This window comes from Neofelis nebulosa, chromosome 9, assembly GCF_028018385.1.
Source record: "Neofelis nebulosa isolate mNeoNeb1 chromosome 9, mNeoNeb1.pri, whole genome shotgun sequence".
In the NCBI taxonomy this organism is placed as follows: domain Eukaryota; kingdom Metazoa; phylum Chordata; class Mammalia; order Carnivora; family Felidae; genus Neofelis; species Neofelis nebulosa.
This window is the reverse complement of record NC_080790.1, coordinates 136,871,788-136,890,062: the sequence shown is the minus strand read 5'-3', so window position 1 is coordinate 136,890,062 and position 18,275 is coordinate 136,871,788. Positions and strand designations below refer to the sequence as shown.

The 18,275-nt window shown below is 46.7% G+C and overlaps 1 protein-coding gene across 1 annotated transcript in view; it reads right to left on the bottom strand.

Annotated features, from left to right (window-relative positions):
* The window catches only part of VAPB (VAMP associated protein B and C), a 53,790-nt gene that overhangs the window by 11,905 nt on the left and 23,610 nt on the right, over positions 1-18,275 (bottom strand). The window contains exon 2 of the mRNA XM_058686076.1: positions 11,844-11,996. Coding sequence (XP_058542059.1) covers positions 11,844-11,996 — 153 coding nt within the window. The remainder of the gene's footprint in view (positions 1-11,843; positions 11,997-18,275) is intronic.

The window sequence follows — 18,275 nt, the reverse complement described above, 5'->3', positions numbered from 1 at the left end:
ACATGAGGCAGACGCACACCCTGCACCCCAGGAGCACCGCCACGCACCTCGCGAAGGACCGCGACGGAGAGGAGAAACGCAAACAGCTCGGCCATTCGGGCTGCGGAGGCAGAGTCCCCTCCCTCTTGGGGACACAGAAAGTCCACTGCAGTCTGACAGCACGGGCGGTCACCCGGGCGGTCCCGCGGCCCGCATCACCCATCTGAGTGCTCTGAGCGACAGGAGGCGTTACCGGGAAACTTCTTCAGGACAAAAATCGATAAACGTGCAAACCTTTTTAGAAGTCAGGGCTTACGCACACACGACATCAAGTCTAGAGCCAACAAAGTTGTCCCGAGTACCCCAAATTCAGCATGACCATCAGCGGGGAGAACAAAAGGTCACTTAAAACACAGGCCACTGAGGTGTAGGCGCACGGTTCCCTCCCGAAAGAGCAGTCCTCACTGGTGGCTTTGGGCCCGGACGCAGCTAACTCCCACCCTGGCACCACTGAGCTGGCAAGGGCTCTCCTGAGGACAGACCTGGGGGGTCAGTCCACACGTGGGCTTGACATTTAACCTAAGGGACAAGTGACCAGACCAACGGGTCAACAGCACAGACTCTTCTCTTCAAAGTTCAGTTCCCATCATGCTTTTTCCACCCCCAAGACCACAATGAGGAAAACCCACATTATAAACTAAGGAGCCAATGTCTGCACAGGTACCGTCATCCTTCTTGGACGGGGGCTGTCAACCTTTTTTGAAGCTGGGTCAGTCTGCAAACTACTGTCAGATGTTCATTGTTAAAAAGTAATGTGAATCAGGTTTTGAGAATTTCCGGTTTCACGTGGCTGTGACAAAGTCATGCTTTGCTATTCTGTCAGGACAGGAAGGGGGAGAACTGTGTCCTAGACCACACTCAGACTTCCAGCAGCTCACAGGCTCCAGGAGCAAAGACTGCCTCGCCCTTGAGACGGCACTTTCTCAGCTGTGAACGGCCCCCCATCATCCTCCACCATGGAGACCGATGAGGCTGAACCAGAATGATCTGTAAAGAGCCCCTAGTGCTCAGGAGACGACAGCACTCAGAAGACACTGCTCATCTCAGAGAAGCTGGCCTTTTAGTTCAAGCTCCAGTGGATCACATGTACACAACGGACAGATGGGTCCAGAGAACCTGAGAACACCCTTCCACCCACAAACAGCCTCGGAGAGACCTGCTGTTCCCTTTCCTTCTTCTCCCCAATCCTGGAAACAGGGCAAGTGAGAAGCAAGAGCCAAGAGACCCGCATGTGGATTCTAGGCCTGCGCTAGGGCGAGACTGACCTTTCCACCTCCCCGCCCCCACCGCTCCGGTGGCGTCACAAGGTCCCAGGAAGGAAAGAAAGACGGCCGCGCGGGTGCCTACTCCCTACCGGGCACCGCAGAAGGCACGCTTGCATTACTTCTCCCATTCGGTCCTCGCGACAACCCACCCAAGAAGCCCGTGCTTCCCCCCAGACAAGGGCTGAGAAAGGCTGACCGGTCTCCCTCGGACCCCACGGCCGGCATACGAACGATGGAGCCGGCACGCCAACACTGGCCTCGCTTCCAGAGTCAGATTCCACACCTGACTGCTCAAAGCACTTCCACAGACCGAAGCCCCCCCCCCACCAAGAGGTGATCCAGCAGGTCAACGGCGTGGTCGTGGTAATCCCAAGATGTCCGTCCCCGTGCCGGTGCGGAGATGCTGAGATCCACAGGGCCGGCCGGGCCAAAAGCAGAGCAGAAGCAGCACGGGGCGGGGTCTCCGTGTCAGGTGTCCTGCACACCGGCAGGGTTTTTTAAAGGCCATTTTCCCTTATTAATATCCTGGACGAAGCCGTAACCATCACTAATTTTACTAAACCTCGACCCCTGACGACACATCCGAACACTCGGCGCAATGAAATGCGAATGCGCGCGCAGCACCCGCTGTCCCAGGAAAGCGGCCGTACAGCTGTTGGGTCGTGAGCGGAGCTAGGACTTTGTCATGGAACACCACTTACTCGAAAGAACAATCGACAGAAAAACCACGGCCACGCAGACCTGGCTGGACGGCAGACATCGTCTCGAAAACGAAGTGTGCCTGTCCCTTCAAGAAAACGACTTTTAATAGTTGGTGCCAACGAGAAAATCCAAGCTTTGTACCAAAGATGAGACTCTTGGAAAGCTGGTATCTGCCATCAAGAGCTCAGTTTCCCAAACACTTCAAGACTTTTCTGATGAGATCAGCAATTTTTTGATGCTGTGTCATGAAGTATGTCAGCATTTGGAAGATCTGCATGACTCCGCTGACACTCAGTATTCAAAAGCCCATTCCAAGTGCAAGGAGAGACCAACACATTTCAGTGAAACAAAGTTCAAGTAGCTCACTGACATGGCTTCCGATTCCACACTACACCAAACTTGAAGAAAAGTGCCCCTTGTCAAGTTTTGGTGTAGTATTAAAAGTACAATGTCCAGAATCATCTGGAAAGGCTGCTGAAGATACTCCTCCCTTCCTGAACCACAGATGTGTGTAGAGTGGTTTCTCTTCACATACATTCACCAGAACAACACGCTGTAACACACTAACTGCAAAAGCAGATGGGAGAGTTCAGCCCATCCTCTACCGAGCCAGACATGAAGAAGGAGAGTTACAAAACATGCCAAATAATGCCAGGCTTTTCACTAAATTTTTTGAAGTTATTTTTCATTGAATATGTCACTCTTAGCGTGTAAGTGACTCACTAATGTTATTAAATGAATGAGTACGCTTAAAATGTCTCACTTCAACGTATAATATGATAAATACTGATACAACCCACAAATGAAAAAGTTCTTTGGGTCTTCAGTTCCCAGGAGTATAAAAGAGTCTTGAGACCAAAAGGCTGAGTGCTAGTATTCTACACAAGCTGCCTCACGTGCCCCTCCAGCAGGAAAATGATCTGGCTAAATCATTCAAGTGAGGCACCGGCAGCTTTGTGTCGTGCCTCTTGGGAGAAAGTGCGGTTTAAAAGAGAGAAGCAACCCGGGTGCCTGGCTGGCTCAGCGGGCGGAGCGTGCGAGTCCTGATCTCCAGGTTGTGAGTTCGAGCCCCGGGCTGGGTGTAGAGATTACCTACAAGTAAGTACATAAAAGAGAAAGTCACTTCCCACACACCGAGCCGTGAGCTCCAGCATGTACCCAGGCCTTGGGTGGAGACGGGAGCGCCCACGCGAGCACACCCACCACGGGAAGGGGTCCGGGGCCCCCCATGCTCCGCTAACCAAACCTCCTCGCGGCTGCTCGCTCCACCCCTGCAGAAGGGTGCGGAGATCCCCCGCCACCCTCAGACGTCACAGACGTCACCAGCACAACCGCAGGCCTGGAGAACATCCTGCCTCCCGAGCCGCCGCGGTGCGGTCTGAAAGAAGCGCTACAAGGTATCCCTGACGTTCGGACCCGAGTTCAACACGACCATGACGACAAGGGCAGCGGGGACGGGCGGTAAGCAAATCGCCCCGAAAGAGCACAGGGAGACAGCCGCAGGCAGCAGGCCAGATGACCCCTCCGAAGGGCGGGACTCGTGAATTGGAAACACACGTGCCCCACGCTCTAGCGAGGCCGGCGAGCTGAAAACGCGACACCGTGAGTGAAAACCACGGCCTGCCGGCGGGCCTCCGGGAGACTCGGGGTCCAAGTGGCGCTCAGCCCCTCCCCCCCGGCAACGGTCCCCCTTCCACCTGCCACCGACCAGCTCTCCTTTCCTCGCGGGCTCGCAATCAGCAGCTGGAGAGGACAGCAAGTGTCCACCCAGACCTCCAGAAGCTTCGTAAACCCTCGCTGTGCCCAGAACCCACAGCCTGTCCACCGCCGCCCCCAACTCATGCCAGAAAGTCTGTATTTCTCAGCTGCCACCATGTCCTGCCCAGTTCAGTTTGCTACTCCCTATTAGCTGGAACTTTATGAGAACATGACAGAATAAATGTTGTTAATCGTTTGTTCTTTCAGCTCCATACATGCAAATGGTGACAGAAATTATGTACTTTTTTCTGTGACAGGCTATAAAAGAGCTTCCCATTAACTTAATTTATTTCACTTGAATATCGGAGACACTGATGATAAAACCCTCTTAAACGAACCATCTATCCTACTTTTAAAATGTATGTGCTGATACTACATTAAAAAGAAGCCGGTTACCAGGAGACCGCTCACCATTCACCAACATTAACGCTTTATGAAACAATGTCGGCCGTGTCACAGATGGCAAAAGCAGGGTCCTGCTAGGAAAGGGCCTTCGGGGGTCATAAAAGAGAGGGTCAGTAAGATCAGACTTTCTCCAGAAGGGAAGAAATGCAGAATATATGCCACTTACCACACACACCCCTCAGAGAAGTGACGAGCTGACTGAGCACAGGACAAAAGCTTCCCGGGAGAAGCCAGGCAAGTTACACATTCACTTTCGTCCGCATCGCGGTGCGAACGGAGCAAGCGAATGAAAGTCTTGCAAGCACCACGGCACACGCTTTATTATTTTTTAATCTCAGAATCTTTTTTTTCTTTTTTTCTTTAGAGAGAGAAGAGTGCAAGCGGGGAAGAGGGGCAGAGACGGAGAGAAAGAGAGAGAGAGAGAGAGAGAGAGAGAGAGAGAGAGAGAGAGAGAGAGAGAGAATATGAATGAATCCCAAGCAGGCTCCATCCTCACTGCGATCATGACCTGACCTGAAACCAAGAGTCAGACGCTCAACCGCCTAAGCCACCCAGGCACCCCTGATCTCATCATCTTACCATCAAGATGTCTCTCCTCATTTATGTGACCAAATCTCAGCTCAGGCCTCCACGGACATCTAGATTTCTCCACCTAAGAGATCTTCTCCCTTCCTCCCAGTTTCTCTTCCAAATCAAGTCACCCTGCACAGCCCCTATAACCCTACAAATGTAATCTCTCCCCTACACACCCTACTCACCCTCACCATATTCCTCAGACCAAGACCCTCCTACAGAACAACCCTCTCTCCCAAGTAAGAGACAATCAGTTCAACTCCTCCCGGTCTCCTCAGATTTCCTGGTCTGAACCCACAACATGGGTGCACGTGTGTTGGCCATGTGCCCACACCCACACAGGGTGCTCTGTCATGACCCCAGCCTCTTCTTATCACGTTGGCCGCACCTGGCATGTCTCTCTGGGTCTTCCTGCCCTACTCACACCTCAATATACCAACCTGCCAGGGCTGAACCCACTAATCTGACTTGGCAATGAGGGGGTCTCAAGGTTCAGCATACATCAGAATCACCTGGAGTTCTTGTTACAACACAGGTGGCAGGACCCCACCTCCAGAGCTTCTGATTCAACGGACTTGGGGTGGGGCCGCGAACGTGTGTTTCCAACATGGTACTGATTCTGCCGGCCCAGGGACCACACCCCGAGAACGCATGTTCGATACGTCGCCTAACACTGGGGCTGCCACCAGAATGCTATCTCACACCCTCATTCTTATTTGGGAACCTTATTCTACCAGTGGACATTGTTGACATGAAGATGCCTAAGCTCCTTCCCATGCGTCTGCCCTTCTACCCAATTAGACCGGGAGCAGGACTCCCTGTTCTGGTGTCTCACGCTCCGGGTGTGCACCTTCTTCCCTTGCAACATTCAAAGCACACCTGAATCACGTTCCCTCTAGAAACCTCATTGGGGCAGCACAAAGAGAGAAAGCCCTTTTCAACCCTCAACCGTCTGGCTTCCCTTCTCTCCTACCTCCCGGAGCCAGTCACCCTCGTACCCATGGGTTAGGACATAGTTTCCAATTTCCCCATCGCCTCTCCTTCTCCCTCTCTCCCTCCTTTCGTATCACCTGTACACAAACAAGGCTATTCTCTCCCAAACCGCATTTGTGGCGTAGTAAGGTGGTCACCGCTCTGCTTTTCTAAGCTAATCAGAAACAAGTCAGAGCTCACGATCAGCTTAAGAGACTTAAGCACCCTTATCATGAGTAAATGTATCCTTCTGTTAGGATTCTCAAAGTCTTGAAACCATAACTGCTTTCTGGGACTCTGCCTATCCACAGATAGGATGGAACTATTGATGGAACTAGGAATCTAGCAGATAAATAATTTTATCCATTTATAAAGAAGTTAACACTGAATTGTCTCTGTGTTCTCTACAGGATTTTCCAATTCAGCACAGCGCATCTTAGATAACAAACTCCCATTGTCTCGTTAATTTATTTGTGCAGAGACTAGTACAAATGTACCTCGGCGTCACTAGAAGATGAGATGTGTCAGATGCAGGCACTGGCCAAAACACAGGGCTCGTTCACTCTTTTTTACAAATATCCTTTAAAATACACATGGTTTTACAAACGCCAACATACTTTCCTGTCTCCTATAATACTTTACACGATGGAATACAACATAGCCTTTTCGTGATTCCTCTGGGGATTATGAACACCCATTATATGCAATCTGAGAAAGACCTACAAGGGCTCCTGAGATGGATTAACTGAAATACGGAGAACGGTCTGCCCTGAAGCTTAAGTAATCCCAGATCCCGGCTGTGGTTTCCAAATCCTCTCCCCCACTTGCTCTTTGTGGTATTCCTGTCCAGCCCTTCGCTGTGGCCACTTCCCAAAGCCCTCTGACCTCATTCCAGCCTGTGATGGGCTGAACACGAGGACAAGGCTAACGGCGAGTTTAAAGTAAGAGTAAACAAGAGAGTCGAGATGAGGCGCTCAGGGGTATAAATACCCAAGAAACTATCATGAGTAAAAAGAACGTTACTTTTGGCTGCTCATTAATTTTTTGCCCCTCAGTGACTCTGCAGAAAGCTGAAGCTGCCTTCCACGAAGTGAGGCAGACTCAGTGTCCCTGATAAGTCCTCTTGATCCTGCTCTTTGAAAATGTAAAGAATAAATAAATCGTGTCATACTCCTAAAAAGAGAAACACAGGATTCTTCTTAAGAAACTTAAATAGTACAGTAAACTTTGAAAAACAAATCTTAAAAACATAATTAAGCTGAATTTTTGTTAATTTCCTTTTGTAAAACACCAGAATCTCTCATCTGGTGAAAAAGATTAAAGACATCTTTTAAGTATAAATGTGAGCTGTTCTTATCTGAGAGCAATAAACTTGGTTCATGAAAACCATTTATAAAAGAGTTCGCTTATCAGAGACTTCCAAAGCAAATGATCAAACGAAGAAGAATGCTGCTGTTAAGATGCCCAAACCCCCCAAATTTAGCTCCTACTACCAGCACTTGACAGATGAATGGCTGACTTCTCTCTCTAAGGGCAGTGCGCTTATATGCTGGTGCTAATCACCTAAAAGCCGCAGCCCAAGGTTGACTGGTCCAGGGCAAGCAAGCAGCTCCGTTAAACTGAGTCAGCAAAACCTTAAAAGGATTAATTATCAATGGCAATACTACCCAATTACATTAATTGACCAATGTTTCCATCCAAGAAGAGCTGCCGACATTCATTCTCTCTCCTTAGGATTTTACTGGAAGAACTTTATGCTTTAAAATGTGATTGAAATAAGTGCTGAAAAGGGCTATATGTCAGGAGTGAATACTGCTCCTTAATTCTTTGAATTTTAATTTAAAATACAGATGCAGACACTAAATTTGTTTGTCTTTAATCCATTTTCAATTCCCAGGGTACACTTAGTAAAGTGTATCTGTACCTAAATATTGGTATCTTTAATGACTCTTTCCAACGCGCCCCCCCCCCCACAGATATTTTGCATTTCTAATTTGCTTGGTACAAAGGCAACCAATGTGCATAATTGAACTGCAAATGGAAGCATGCTCGCTACTTTAGTGGAATTAGAATTCAGTGAAGGTTATAAAAATATTAAACTTAATATCATATTACAGGAAGCATAAGTATTTTTGATGGGCCCATAATTTTACCACTTCACCTGCTGTATCCGCTGGCAAACATGCTTTGGAATATTAATGGAAAACTCCCTCATTATTAAACTGCAGTATGAAAAAAAAAATAAATTCACAACCACTAACAGCTTACCACAAAGACATTTTCAGAAATTATCTCCCTTAAAAATATTTTCCCACCAGACAGTTCAGAAAATAGATTTAATTTTGTAAAGCTAGAACAAATGGGGAGACCCCCCACTGCTTCAAACAATTCATTAATTCAAAAAGTTCTATTTTCCTTGCATTTAAAATCTCAGGGGGGGAAAAAATCCAATCTCCTCTTCTGCAATCTCCATTTAAGTGTAGCTATTTTGCTGAGGTCCAGATCTGAATAATTCAAAACCATCTCCAGTAGATGGTGTGTGTCGAGGAGCGAGGGCCAGAACCACGGCCTTCGGGGCCAATTCACGCCAACAGAAAGCTCTCCGCACCCCTCACCTGCCACACTGCCTCGTCCAGCAGGCACAGATCCCAGAACGGGCCGCGAGAAGAATGGGCCGAGACGAGCATCTACAGAAAGGACAAAGAAGAGGACTCCCACCCTAGACCCAGGTGACCAGACCGCAAATCATCCCTTGGAGAAAGCCACACATTTGTTATGTGTGTTTCCAACACATTCCAGAACATTTGTCATGCCTGTTTCCAACCATTACTTTCCCACCTAGGTTTATAAAACAGAACTGTTATTTTTTCAGGACTCAATAAGTAATTTGCCATCTTCTGAAGACAATAACGTGATAGGTCAGAGTGTGGACTTCTGACGCGCAGTGTAAGCTCCCTTGAGTATCAAGCCTATCTGAAAGCCGAGAAGAGCTTCACGGGGTGTGTTGGGAAGACATCTGACAACTACAAAGTCTCGCCTCCTCCCCCGATACAACCCCGATTTGTGTGCCTTCAAAACCTCGCTCCCTCTGGCCAGCTACCTGGGTGGACATCCTCCTCCTCCTCCTCTTTCCTTCCCGCCCCACTCTCTCAAAGAATGATTTATAACCTTCCCTGAGAGTGCATCCCAAGAGTTTTCAGAAATGGGAGAGAAATCTTGCACTAGGCATGTCCTCTCCAGGCATGCTGTGACACTCCGTGTGGTGCACAGGGCAATACTGGTAGTAATGTTTGAAGCTGATGTGATGACCACCTTTCTACAGACTATATCTGAGATTTCACTAGAAGACAAATGCGTACCATAGAAAGAAAAAAAACACGTCTCTCTTCTGAAAATTAGAAAAACTCCATTAATTAATAAAATGTATGGAATGAATCTATTTCTAGAAAGGTATCATTCGAATAGGTACAATCCCCCTTCGACAAAAACCAGCCAGTTTTCGTCAAAACTAGGGGGAAGATGATGCCATCACACTCTCGCACCACGCAATCAGTTAACACAGCCCTGGGAAATACTCTGTGAGATAGATGCTACTCCTTCCGCTTTACAAATGAGAAAATTACCAGCTAGAGACAGGAGTGGAGCAGCCAAAGATCAGCCAACAGGTTAAACAGCACCACCACGCTTCCTGCTCAGGTTCCCAGCTCCCAAATCTAGTGAGCTTTGAGGAGAGCGGGTGGCACCAAGCCCGGCCACGCGCACACCTGGGGAAAAGGGAAGGCTGGCCTTCGGACACTCTGCACTGCCTGTCTGCAGGTGTCTTTCTGGTCCTGAGGATGGTTCCTCTCCCAAAGGAGCCCAGAAACTCTAGGTACTCACTGAGGTGTCATCATATAGCTGCATCTTAAGAGGACCTTGGAGGAGCCCAGGGCTTTTCACATCAAGATACGAAGGTGTAACAGATGACACAATGGCCCCTCAACACATAAAACTGCAGCGAACGGCACATGCCTCCTTTGCCAACTGGAGACGCCGACCCAGAAATGCAATGGCATCCGCTTTCACCCACGGGCACCTCAAGCACTGAATAAACACACACCGAACAAAAACAAGGGAGCCCTTTCTCGTGTGCGGACATCATCTTGATTCATCTAGGAGTAAGGCCTGCAGACACATGGGTATTTCAGGACTCAATAACGTCCCCCCAGATACATTCCATGTTGAGAAAACCATGACGACGCTGTGGAGGCAGCTGCCTATCACAGAAGCGTCACTGCATCAGGAGCGAGGCTGGTTTCGAACACCAGCTGTGCCACTAATCACCCACATGACGCTAGATAATCACACCCACTCTCCATACCTTACCTTCTTGTGTGCAAGAGAAAGCCCACGACCACAGAATCTTGGGTTTTCCTTAAGCAGATAATTATAAATCAAAACAAATGCCCAGGGTTATCACTCTAAAAAACATTCCTGTGATGGGGGAAGGAGGACTCTTTCTGAAATACACACACACACACACACACACACACACACACACACTTATATTTAATACTGGAAAGCACACCTACGCTGTACAACCACCCGTTGAGGCTATATTATTGAGAAACCATGTTGCTGCCCCCTTATTTACTGTGAAAATTGGTAATTCTCATCTACTGACAACCTGGCTCAAATCTGATATGGGCAAAGAAACGAAGAGGAAAAGAGTAAGTCAATAAAAAGGAATAAAAGATTTCAGCTACCCTTGATTTCAACAGACCAACTGAAACCATATGGATCCAAGGGGTACAGAAATGCCAACATCTCAGACCCCTTCCTTTCCCCAGCGTGCTCAAGTCCAGTCTGGGCTGCAGAGCCAGACAGAATGATCCACACCTTGGCTCTGTCCCTTGCTAGCTTCATGAGCCTACAGCCACTGGTCTCTTTCTCAGTACAAGGCAGGTAATGATGCATTCCTCACAGGGCAGACAACAGAAACTACGTGAGATAACGTGTGTGCTGGCCCAGCACAAAGGAGACCCTCGATAAAACCTGGCTCTCACCCTCCTGACTTCCTGGATAACAACCCAATTCAAGAGTCCAGATCAGGTCTTGCAGCCTCAGAGAGAAGCACACAGGGAGATAGCTGGCGTTGGAGCACCATAATGAGAAAGACCAAAGGATGTGGGGAATAAGAGTTTGCAGAAATGATCAGATAATGAAACACCTTATATCTTTCCAAAGAGGCGAATTGTTTTCTTTTAGGTATCAAATGAATAGCCAAATGCATCACAATCAAAATGTGTTGTGGAAAAAGCCAGTCAGGTACCCATTTCAAACGAGCAGCAGCCTCTAATGATGCAGAAGCCTCGGTGACACAAAGTCTCCTGAAACGTACAGGATAACCACCCCCCGCCAGCCCCCGCCACAAAGACAGAAGGCACGCTGGATCCAGAAGTTCTGATGTGCTCACTGCAAGTTTATTCCATTTCTAAAAGACATTTATACTCAAATCCATCGCTCCCAACTCCTTAATTCTCAACCCGGGCACTTTACCGGCATCTTTTCAGAAGTTGGACTTTGGAAAAGATACGCATCCTCAGACAGGAAAAGAAACACCCATCAGACACGCACAAAACTTACGCCCTTGAATATATTCCGGTCTCCTCGGCTCTCATCTCCCCGAGCTTTTCACAATCAGTAAAGTGCAGTTACCAATCATCGGGAATGACATGAGCCTAATGTCAGAAACCATTCAGCCTAAATAAGAAAATAACTCCATTTAGCGTTCTCCCACAAAGTAAAATTAAGTTTGTTGAGCCCTTTTTTATTTATTGCCAAAGGGCAGATTGAATTGCAAGGGAGTGGAGACCAAACTCATACTGAAGTAAAGTCCGAAGTTACCACTTTAATTCTGCTCTAACCACTGAGGCGCAGAAGGCTGTAAGCATGAAAGCAAAGAGGCGTTAATTATGGAAAAACCAACAGGTGAGTGGGACCCACTAAGCTTTTCAATCAGAGGGTGGACGGTGGAGGGAGACGGCTATCACCTGGTTTCGCTAGACCAAGGGCAAACTTTTAAGAACTCCCGCTGGCTTTAGGGGGACTTTTTAGGCCACGCTATTGGCCTCCGGCCTCAGGACTTACCAGATACATTAATCGAGGCCCCTGCATCGATGATCCCACTGTTGGGTCTCACACAGTACCTACGTGGTGCCGTGGTCTTCACTTTAAAACACACGTTTCGGTCTGTTGGGTTGCCAAGCTTCAGGTTGGTGGTGACGACATCGGTGAAGGGACCTGTGGAATGAGACAGAGCCACATTGGAGATCTTGTGAGGGAAGTTCAGAAGACTGACCGATTTATGCTCCGGGCTGGGAAGGGCTATGGAACGGGGCAAGGGAAGATTCAAGATCCCAAACCAGCTCACCCTCTTGGATGGGAGAAAGGAACTGAGGTCAACGCACCAGCAGGAGCATCTGAAATCCAGCACGTTCTCACCACGCCACCAGGCAACCTAGGGAAGCGTGCTAGCATCCAGGCTCTCCTTGAAATCACACAACGCTACGGTCACTGCAGCTTTACAGACGAAAAAATGGAGGCTCAGGAACGCGCATTTCCCGTCTAAGTGCTCATGCTAGTTAGCGGTAAGTGGTCAGAATCTGAACGAGGCAGCCTGAATCCAAGGCCGGTTCTTAACCAACCTGTGTTAAATACTGATTTCCACGATAATAAGATGAACTCTAATTGAGGAGAATGTGAAGGACCAGACTGCAGTCCAAAATGATTATCAAGGGCAGAGCGTGCCAAGGGTAGCAGGTGTAGGAAAGACTGTGAGGTGTTAATGGTCCATAAACACAGAACCCCCTAACAATATGGTGTTGCTGCCAGGAAAGTTCACGGCGTCTTAGGCTACAGCAAGTTCAGAGTCCTGCCAGAGGCAGCCCACACCTAAAACGTCACGTTCAGTTTATAACTACTCGGGCTACTGGGAAGATTGAAACAAAGCTCAGTGCCCTGAGGATATTCTCTATTATTATTATTTATTCATTTTCTACTTTATTAGATTTTTTAATTAAAAAAGTAAAACATGCTTCTTAAAACAAGACAAACAATAAAAGATGTATAAAGAGGAAGTTAATAAGCTTTCCCTTGTCCCCCGAGCTAACTAATATGGGAGATCTTTTCACATCATCTATGCTGATACAAACAGTACATACACACGTACAGAGAGGGGAACTACCAAAGGGGATCTTACCATTCACATGACTCTGAAGCCTGTTTTCTTCCCATTTACCACTCACCACTCCACCATGGACACCTGACCACTAGGTTTACTAAGGAGTCTAGTGGGAGGGTTGACTCCGACACCTCTTCGGTCCTTTTCAACCCTTTTTTAAATTGCCACCTTTTCGCCCTGTAAATGAAGGGTATCTTTGTTTTTTCCAAGCAAGCTCTTGACTCCCATCTCTGTGTCTGCAGAGAAGTTAGGCGATGGGGTGGAAAGGTCTGTGTGCTCCTATGCTCGAAAACCAAGAAATACACAATGTTGGTCCATCTGTTCCCTACGGAGACCCAACCAAGACCTTGTGCCTTTAAAAATTCTCAGTGAGGGGCGCCTGGGTGGCGCAGTCGGTTAAGCGTCCGACTTCAGCCAGGTCACGATCTCGCAGTCCGTGAGTTCGAGCCCCGCGTCGGGCTCTGGGCTGACGGCTCGGAGCCTGGAGCCTGTTTCCGATTCTGTGTCTCCCTCTCTCTCTGCCCCTCCCCCGTTCATGCTCTGTCTCTCTCTGTCCCAAAAATAAATAAAAAACGTTGAAAAAAAAAAAAAATTTAAAAAATTCTCAGTGAGACTCTGAGCTCCTGAAGATTCAGGATGATACCTTACCAGTGTTCTCAATTCCAGAATACAGAATATGTTCTGCATTTCCAGGCACTGTGCCTGGCATCTAGTAAACGTCTCAGGGTCGTTATCTAGACAGACAAACAGAGAGACAGACAAGCAGGCAGGCGAGCATATCCACCAAGGAGAAAACTACCTGGTGGATAAGCGCTAGCAAAATTACAATCTCAGGCTGCTTTCTCTCCTTCAAAAGTGCTCAGGGTATAAAAAATCAATTCGATAGGGGCTTAACTTAAATATAAATTAAGAAATCAATAATGATGGAAAGGAAGAAAGAAAAAGGGACTCAATTCCAAAATCAAATAAACTACAGCCAGTTCTGCTATAAAGCTTATTTTGAAAACGTGAATTTGTTCCAATGTGATTGATGTGCATATTAGGGAGACAATCTGAGCATAAAACAAATTTCACATTTGCTTAGGCATGATTTTGTGTGCAAGAAATGCTATGTGAACACAGAAAACTGCAGCCAGCTGAACCAAGCTGCCTAGAAATACATAAAATACACCCCTACTTACACCTCGACCCCCTAGCAGCTACCTCAGTTCACCTGTGGGCTGGCAGCCACACCCACCCGAACCTGGTGTTACACCTGCTGTCCTTCCTCCACCCAACGAACAGCGACTCACGAACACCACGTCTTCCTACGGCTGCTTCCAGAGGCAAACTCCACGTCTTTTTCGAGGTGAAGTGCCATGTTTACTTAAGTATTAATGTGTTTCCCACCCATTTAATGTGTGAAAAACCATGTTACTTCACTTATTAGGTTCCGATCCGTGTGTGTGTGTGACCCACAAAGTTTTTGAATGCTGTGCACTCAACCTCACTTCCCTCTTGTGACCCGTGTCGTTTTTATCGTGCTACTTTATATAGCGCGGTGATTTTTAGGATGCGTATGTTGCATTACAGCAGAATCGACTACACTCCTGGATCATCTCCTGTCTGTAGTTACTTACACTAGAAGTTACGCTCATTCCATGGGCAATGACACACCTTCAAGAATGAAAGGCCGAAAGAGAATTCTTCCATTTGATTACCTTTCCAATAAGCCATGTCTTTGGCCCTCTGGAAGTCAAGCATTTTGGCCCTCTGGAAGTCAAGCGCCAGCTGTAGCCAGGTGTGGGCAAAAACACCTTCGCTAGTGCAACTCCCCTCCTGACCCCCATCACAAACGACCCTCTCACTACGCCCCAGTCATCTCCTTACCGAAAACTAAAAGCTTACCCAAGAGGGCAGGTACCCTGTGGCCTAAGATTTTCAGCTACGGTGAGAGGGAGCCACATGCCGACAACGCTCCATCCTTGCACCAAGTTTCTGGCATCAAGGGAGAAACAGGAAACCTGGTGCTGAGACAGTGTTTGGGGGATTATGGAGGCAGCAGCTCTCTGTGGCTCACCCCCCACAAAGTGCACAATCTGACTCATGATGAAGGCGGAGAAGTCTTATCCCTCATAAATAGGCCTCTCTGCTTGCCCAAGAGTGGAGATCACTGCAGCAATGGTAAAAGGAAAAAAGAAAAGCTAATAAACGCCACTCTGCTTTTCTGGGGTCTAAGAAAGCAACTAAATACATACACACACACACACACACACACACACACACACACACACCCCTACATGGGCATAATCACCACATATGCACATTCCCTGGCCTTTACCAGGACTGCCAATCACAAAACCTCCACATGAGCACAGCTCCTGCCCCGACGCTGCCGCTGGGGCAAAGGAGGAGAAAACAGACAAGACACAGGTCAACACAGAGAGACACCCGAAAAGGGGTGAGCTTTCAAATATAAAGTCTGGGGCCGGGAGCCGGTAGGCACCGACAATTTGAAGGTGACTTATAAAACTATCAGGCCTTCACGTCTTCTGGACAGAAGCTTAAAGTTATTAGTTCCAATAAAATTCTGTCTCAAGAACATGGGAGCATCTTCACATCAGAATGCCAAGAATTCATAACGGGCCACAATCTCATCCAAAAAAAGAGAGACATGGGGCGCCTGGGTGGCGCAGTCGGTTAAGCGTCCGACTTCAGCCAGGTCACGATCTCGCGGTCCATGAGTTCGAGCCCCGCGTCGGGCTCTGGGCTGACGGCTCGGAGCCTGGAGCCTGTTTCCGATTCTGTGTCTCCCTCTCTCTCTGCCCCTCCCCCGTTCATGCTCTGTCTCTCTCTGTCCCAAAAATAAATAAAAAACGTTGAAAAAAACAAAAAAAGAGAGACTTTCCTAAGGTGGTCTGAAGTATACTGAGCAGAACACAGGGCAGCGGGCAAAATTTTGCTGTGATGAAACTAAGACTATTTACTCTTTCCACCTCAGTTTGTAGCGTCTCTTCCTGCGCACCCTACCTCATGAAGTTGGGGGTGGGGGAGAGAGCACCAAAATTTAAGTATTTGTTTATCCCTTACACTGACCTTTTCTTCTAGGTGTCCCACAAAATAAACCAGATTTAACTGCAAACACTAAATGATTTTTGGAAATTCCCCCAGTTTATTAAATGTTTCAACCCATATGAATCACATAAAAGGTAGTCTTATTAAAAGACAAATCCTATTTATAGTAAGTAATAAGCAGGATAAAATAAATAACCCAGATTTCTCTCTCAACACTCAATCTTGGGCCTTTAAGTGTTTGGGATTTCTTGGGCTTACATAGGTTTTTATCTGTAGAAATCTAGAGGGAACTATGCCAAAAATACATGCGAGTGAACAACATCGTTCAAACAGCAAAGTCTCACGAGTAAAAATCCAGACATTTTGTAAAACCACGCCAGCCCTCCTCTCCCCACCCTGGGCAATGTACTTTAAGAATTTTATTGAAAATAAATTATATTCAATTTGAGTAATTATAGGAAATAAACCATGTTAGTGATCTCCTTTTCCCCTGTATTAATGAATTAGAATATACAAAAACCTCAATAAAAATGATGTAAGGGCTTATGAGCATCATTCAGATTTTTCCTAGTCACTTTCATTTCATAAAACTGCCATTGCCATTAAAGCATTATGTAAAAACTGGGATTTTACTGTCCCAACATGCACATTTATCACCAAACGAATTTAAACATTGCTTATAAAGTACAGAGTCAAGCTTACAAATGAAATCTCCTTCCAAAGTTAGACTTTTTTCTTACAAGAAATGAAAAAATGATTTGGTGTCTGTAGGACCACAGCAAATACTTTTAATCATTTTTCTTTCCGGTTTTCTATTCTTTATTTCAAATAATGTTTATATAAAACTAGGAACTAAGGATCTAAAATGTGAGATGAAGGTCAAATAAATAAAGCAATAAGAATTTGGGAGAAAACAGGAACGATGTTTAACATTTTTTCCCTTCTTAACAATTTGAATAATAATCTTAACATCCTATATTATGTATATTCATCTGTGAAAAGTCTTAGGTCTGTCGATGCTCACGAGTGAGTACGGACTCCCTGACACGTTCTCAACGGTATTTAGACGAAGCTGGCACAGTGTAAACGATTTCATCCACCAAGGCGTGACTTACAGTCACTCCCAAGTGTACATTCTCAGACAGTAAGGAGATCTGGAACTCACCTGTCTTAGAATGCAAATACGACAGAGAATCCATTGCAAGCAGAAGTATGCATGGCATCGAAAATGAAAGGAGAAACAGTTCATTTTTCAGTCTTACAAAAATGGAGCCTTGGAATTATAAAGCGCTTGTTTAAAGGTCAAGGAAAGGAGGTCACAATCCAGCAAACTTCTCAACAGTAAGAGGTCAGGTTCCAAGTACTGAAAATTTCATCGGGCACCTGGGTGGCTCAGACGGTTAAGCATCCAACTCTTGGTTTCGGCTCAGGTCATGATCTCAGGGTTCGTGGGTTCGAGTCCAGCTTGGGACTCTCTTTCTCCCTCTCTGCCCCTCCCCTGCTCGCTCTCTCTGTCTCTCTCTCTCTCTCTCTCTCAGAAATAAACTTCAAACAAGTTTTTTTTAATTTGAAAATCTCATCAAAAATGTCTGGATAAACTTATCAAGCAGGAAACACAGGAGCATTTTGTAGAAAAAGTATTCCATTAAATCTTTAAACCTTTTACCAATCTATGTACAGTACAAGAATTTGCACCTCTTTCCTGTAATCGTTCGTTCGTTCATTCAGAGACCCAGAGAAAAAACGACCAATAAAACTCTTCCTTTCAGGAAATGCAAATACCATTTTTATAAAAGATAACTTGAGAGTTCAGGTCCCAACAACCGTATAAGGTAAGAGTGAAAGCTCCAAGTGAACTCAAAACTCCATCTGGGCCTTACTTCTCTGTGTAACCTCCAGCACATCTTATCACCCCATCTGTAAAGAGCAACATGGAATTTTTTTTTAAGGGGTAAATGTATCATTTCATTTTTATTTGGCAATTCAACTAGAACACATATAGATGGATAGAAGGATAGATGGATAGATCAATCTGTAGATACAGACATCGCAAGAAACTGTAAGAAGACAACACAGAAGAAACTCTAGACGGCCTTGGGTCTGACGGTGACTTTTCAGACACAACAGCAGAAGCACAGCCCATGGGAGAAATCACTGATGAGCCGGGCTTCATGAGAAGGAAAAGTACCTGCTTTGCAACAGGCAGTGTCGAGACAGTAAGAAGACGGGCAAGCCACAGACCAGGAGGAAACACGTGCAGAAGACACACTTCATCCAGACATACA